The sequence below is a fragment of the Narcine bancroftii genome, chromosome 7, assembly GCF_036971445.1.
Source record: "Narcine bancroftii isolate sNarBan1 chromosome 7, sNarBan1.hap1, whole genome shotgun sequence".
Lineage (NCBI taxonomy): Eukaryota > Metazoa > Chordata > Chondrichthyes > Torpediniformes > Narcinidae > Narcine > Narcine bancroftii.
This window is the reverse complement of record NC_091475.1, coordinates 3,847,645-3,853,644: the sequence shown is the minus strand read 5'-3', so window position 1 is coordinate 3,853,644 and position 6,000 is coordinate 3,847,645. Positions and strand designations below refer to the sequence as shown.

At 35.1% G+C, this 6,000-nt stretch overlaps 1 protein-coding gene across 1 annotated transcript in view; it reads right to left on the bottom strand.

Moving 5' to 3' along the window:
• Positions 1-813: 813 nt before the first annotated feature.
• The window catches only part of LOC138738416 (suppressor of tumorigenicity 14 protein), a 48,653-nt gene continuing 43,466 nt past the window's right edge, over positions 814-6,000 (bottom strand). Inside the window, exon 18 of the mRNA XM_069888567.1 lies at positions 814-1,270. Coding sequence (XP_069744668.1) covers positions 1,112-1,270 — 159 coding nt within the window. The 3' untranslated portion in view covers positions 814-1,111. The remainder of the gene's footprint in view (positions 1,271-6,000) is intronic.

Sequence of the window (6,000 nt, the reverse complement as noted above, 5' to 3'; positions counted from 1 at the left end):
GTTTCCAAGCTATGTTTTTTTAAAAAATAAAAGCACCAAAACTGGACAGGTACTCCCAGTGTGGTCTCAACAAAGTCATGTTTTCACAAGGTTTGTACTTCCATTGGCCTTCCTCATGGCGTGCTTCATCTGTATACCAACTTGCTGTGTTACTTGTAGATTTGTCTGAACAACATCATTCAGTAGTTTCACAATATTTAAATAGTATTCATTTTTTCCTATCAAAACACTTAACTTCATGTTTTTCTGCCTTCTCCTCTATTTAACATGCCATGAGTTTATTTTCATGAAGTGTTCATTAAACCTTGGAAACTGATAGGAAGGTACAAAAAGATACAAAGAAGTCCATTAAGAAACCATATAGGGATGTATAAATGTGCTTCCTTTTCCACGGTGTAACGACAAATCAAAAATTTCCCCAAGTACTGAATTTTCTTCAGTTATTCTTGTGCAGCAAAGCATGTAAAATAGGATTATTACTGTGTTAATGCCCAGTGCAAGTTAAAATAGAGAGGAAATCTGGAAAGGGACAGAAAATATTTTTAACATTTATGTAAATATTTGGCATGAAATTATTTATAAATTCTGAACATTGTACCAGGTTACAATTACAATCATAATTGTCAAACATTTTTCCAAAATCTGATTACCATTTCAAAATAAAAACTTTGCCATAACTCTAATACTTAAGCAGTTCATTGATCTACAATGTGTAACATTGGTACACGTTGTCTTCTTTTAATGTAATTATATATAGAAATATCTACAATAATTATTTTGAAAATCTTAATAAAATATATAGATATTGCACTCTAATAAAACATTTGGACTAATAACAAATTCTTCTGATTATATTATTTCAATTATTAACATTACAAAATCTTAGTGGGATCAATTCACAAATTATTAATCATTATTTTGTGCATCTTTTTCCTACCAAGTTTTGGTTTGTTCTGACAATGCCTGTTTCTAGCTGCTGTATCTTCAGTGATGTTTAGGAGTCATTTAATGAGTTCAGGCTCTCTCGCACGGCACAAATGAAAAATACTGTATTATTAAAATCATTCAATTAAGAACCGTGAAAAACATCTTCATTGAATGAACTGAAGTTTCAATTGATTTGTTGTTTGATCCAGTCAGAAAATCTAGAAACACGAGTATAAACTCCAGGACGATTACGTCGAGCACATCCTTCTCCCCAGCTAACTATTCCTGCTAGAAACCATTTTCTTCGTTTGCCCAGACACACTAATGGTCCTCCAGAGTCTCCCTGGAATATAAGTTAAACAAAGTGATTTATAAGGAGACCACATAGCTTGAGTAATTATAACTTTGAAAGACAACCAATAGACACACAAGATCACAGGAAAAGAGGCTGGAGAAATCCTGCTAGAGTCGGATTTCCACAAGGTTAAAATACCAGAATGATTTCTCTATGAACTGAGAATGGGCAAAATTGAGCTTCATGGTGGAGATAGTAGGTGGCAGATGGAATTTAATGCAGAGAAGTGTAAGGAGTTGCATTTTGGAAGGACAAACTAAGGTAGGACATACACAGCAAATAATTCTCTGAAAGTAGCATCACAGGTAGACAGGGTTGTGAAGAGGGCTTTTGGCATAAATCAAAATATTGTGTGTAGGAGTTGAGATATTATGGTGAGGTTGTTTAAGACATTGGTGAGGCCAAATTTGGAGTATTGTGTGCAATTCTGGTCACCAAACTAGATGAAGGATATCGGTAAGATTGAAAGAGTTCAGAGAAGATTTACTAGGATGTTGCTGGGCCTTCAGTGAGTTACAGGGGAAAATTAAACAGAGCAGGACTCTATTCCTTGAAGCATAGAAGAATGAGGGGAGATTTGATAGAGGTTTACAAAATTATGAGGGGTATAGACAGAGTAAATGCAAATAGGATATTTCCACAGATTAGGAGAGATAAATACAAGAGGACATGGCTTTAGGGTGAACTTTTTCACTCAGAGAGTGGTGAGAGTGTGTAACAAGTTGCCATCTGACTTGGTAAATGTGGGGTCACTCTTGACGTTTAAAAATAAACTGGATAGATACATGGATAAGAGAGGTCAGGAGGGTTATGGAATGAGTGCAAGTCAGTGGGATTAGCTGTATGATGTTTTCAGCACAGACTAGAAAGGCCAAATGGCCTGTTTTCTGTGCTGTAGTGTTCTATAGTTCAAATAAGTGGAAATTTGGTATGAATTAAGACTTGTGCTCATTGTAGCCTAGGCAGGAACATACTGTATAAAAAGCTGAGACAATATTCAGGCAGTGAGGAGTATCAAAAATATCAATGGGGTCAATAGTTTGATGAGAATAAGATCAAAATGGCACGTTAGTGGAGTGGTTAATGTGCCAATGACTTGGGTTTGAATCCGGTGTTATCTGTAAGTAGTTTGTACGTTCTCCTGGTGATCCACATGGATTTCCCCTGGATGCTCTGGTTTCCTCCTGCCTTTCAAAATGTACACGTTGCAAATAAAAAATAAAACACACGAGCAAGACTAGATGACCTCAATAGAGCATGAAAGGAGATGGAAGAAATGCTAGAAAAACTTTCAAGGACTGCATTAGGGCAGAAATGATCTTAAAGGGAGTTTCTCCCTGAGAAAAGGGAGAAAAATGACAGTGGCAGTTGAATGTATGGTCACAATTCTGGTGACATTCAGCTCTCCTTGCATTTATTGATGGCAAGCACAGAAGAGATTGCAGTTCAGAAGTAGTTTCGAATGGAAATTAAATAATGGTGTTATCTTTGCTGGAAAAATTAGCATCTTGAAAGAGAATTGAGGACCCAATTAGTCCTAATGTGCAGGACTCCAAGAATAGCAACAAATGACTAAATCCAATTTCTGCTACATGCATTCAAGTGAAAAATCAGGAAGCAGAGATGAGAATAAAAGAGCGTTAGAAACCAGGGTGAGAGTCAGAACCATCAATTTGTCTCTTTATGTTAGGAAAATGGCTTACGAAGTAGCTCTGTGATTACAGACTATGTCTCCAGCATTAAATTACTTTTCTTGATTAGCAATGAACTAAGTGAATATTCTGAGCAGATTTAGGTTGATGGTTTAGTTTTTTATGTTTGCTTTTTTTTTGAAGTTTGAATTTCAATGTATGAAGGTCAGGAGTTGTGCACGAGATGTACTATCTATCATTTCCGAACTACCGTACAACTTGTATCAGACAGAAGATGAATAGTTAATGTTTATTTTTAATTTATTTACTGCATACTTCGTGGCAATATTATGTTTCAAATCACTCCATATGTATAAGTTTCATTTATTATGCCATCAGAATTTTGTCTAATCAGAATGGCACCCTTTTCTTTCCCCACTGTGATCCAGACATTGCAGAGGATCCAATAATAATTCCCAGAAAACATTGTCTTTCATAAATATTATATGTTATTTCCCCTTAAATGTTGATAGCCTATCCTTCTGTGATCTGTTATACATTACTCCTGTTTCATATAAGAGACAATATTTTAAGAGTCTGTCTAGCTTTATTCCATCCCTGTAATGTGCGTCAAAAGAACCAAAGACTTGTTGATCCAACCCAAGGCTTTTATTAACTGTAGGTGTGGCTACACTCTCAGCCAATCACAGTCATCCTACACTACCATCTGTACATATGTACATATACACATTGGTGATAGAATCTTTATCACAACCCCCAATCATTCCTCAAAAAGAGATCAATTGGTTATTTGGTTTACTGCTGTGTGGGATCTTGCTGTGCAACACCATCTTTAATTTAGTTGATGCCTGCTACGAGACAATTCATGATATATGCAAATAACATCACAATACCTTGATATGTGATATCCTACTTAACATCGTACTGTTCTACCCAAGTCTATCTGGCCAAAAAAGAAACTGTTTCCATTTTATGAGAATCATTTGTGTTCAATTAAAGAGACATTGTCATGAGGTTCCAAAGAAAACTAACCAAGTACTTTGAAACTGCAAAGGAAGCTGATCACTCAATAGCACTGATCTAGTGCCCAAGTGAAATCCTGTTGCAGTGTATTCATGAAAATGATGAACTTTTGTTTTCCTGATAGTGCCACGTCAACCCTAAAATATATTATTATAAACTCACAGTAATTTCCACAAAAATAACATCCAACTTTTAATCAAATTTTAGTCATCCTATTTTTGGATCAAACATATGCTACCCTATTAGACTTTCTTCAGCCAATATTTAATGGGTAGAAACAATCATTATATGTAATAAAAGCAGAAGTGCTGGAAACACTTGTTAGGTTAGAAGGTTCAGAACATAAAACAGTACAGGAACAGACACTTTGCCCCACATGTCTGTACCAAAAACGATACTAAATTAATCTAAATCTCTTCTGCCTGACCAAGATCCATATCCATGCATTTATTCCATGCATTTATTCCATGCATTTATTCCATGCATTTATTCCATGCATTTATTCCATGCATTTATTCCATGCATTTATTCCATGCATTTATTCCATGCATTTATTCCATGCATTTATTCCATGCATTTATTCCATGCATTTATTCCATGCATTTATTCCATGCATTTATTCCATGCATTTATTCCATGCATATGCATGTGTCCATCTTGAAAAGCCACTTAAATACTATCATATATTCCAAGCATCTACTGTGTAGAAAGAGAAACCTGCAGCTGTGTGAGAAGGGAAACAGAATTAAATGTTTAATGTTCAAGACCTGATGAAGCATCTTGGAACTGAAACATTCACTTTCATTCTCTCTCTGCAGATGGTACCTGCCTTGTTGAGTGTTTCCAGTATTTACTGTTTTATTTAAATTTCTAATGTTCTTCAATTTTTTTTAAAACATCTAACAATATGCAGTGAAAAAAATGATAATGAATTGAAAAGAATGTATAGCATGAAAAACAAAATTAAAATGAAGCAGCAATGGAGAGTAAAAGGGTAACATGATCTTTAGGTAACGGAGATAATGATCAGCAAAAACCTGACAGGACACGTAGAAGTAACAAACCCACATTTCAAAGTCATTTGTTCTGTCATTATATTTGCAAGTGTCTGGGTTCATATTTATAATGGGGACTGAATATGTAAACTTATTGAACAGCAGTTATATTGGCTACAAGGGTAAAGAAATACAAAAGCTGTTGGTCATGAGAGTTACATTTGTAGATCAAACTGTGTCTGCATCTAAAGAACCAAATGTTTATATTTTTAGGAGCCAATTGAGGTTGTAAATGGACAGTGACTAGTATTTGTTGATTAATAGTCTTGAGAATGGAGAAAACATTTATTTTAATTTTAAAAAGCTTCAGGTTTCCTTCTCTTTTCAATGTCAAATGAATATGGTTTAATTAACGTGAGAAATGAAGTGACAGGGGTTACTCATTTTGAATGTATAGACCTTGTGCAATACAAAACACCAAATCTTATTTTATACCAAAATTTTGGTAAATAGCTGTTCGGTGAAGTTGCAGACCGTGAAGTGGGGAATCAAAGAATATAACTGACATAAATCAGTTACAGATATGGGCAGATAATTGGCAGATGGAGTTTAATCTGGGCAAATGTGTGGTGGTGCACTTTGAAACGTCAAATGTAATAGCAATATATACAATTAATGGATGGGTTCTGAAAAATATGTGCAGAGAGATTTGGGGGTCCACACTCATAGATCACTGCAAGTGGCAATGCAAATAGATAGGATTGTGAAAAGGTATCTGGAATGCTTGGCTTCATTGGAAGGAGTACAAAAACAAGGAAGTCATGTTGCAGATATGTAAAACTTGGGTTTGGCCACAGTTGAAATACAATGTGTATTTCTGGTCATCCCATTACATGAAGGACATGGAGGATTTGCAAAGGGTACAAAAAAATTCACTAGGATTTTATTCAGTTTAGAGGTCTGTGTGATAGTCCAGATCTATCACCAATGTATATAGTGTATATAGTTACAGTATCTAGACTGTGCTTACAGTGATTGGCTGAGAGCT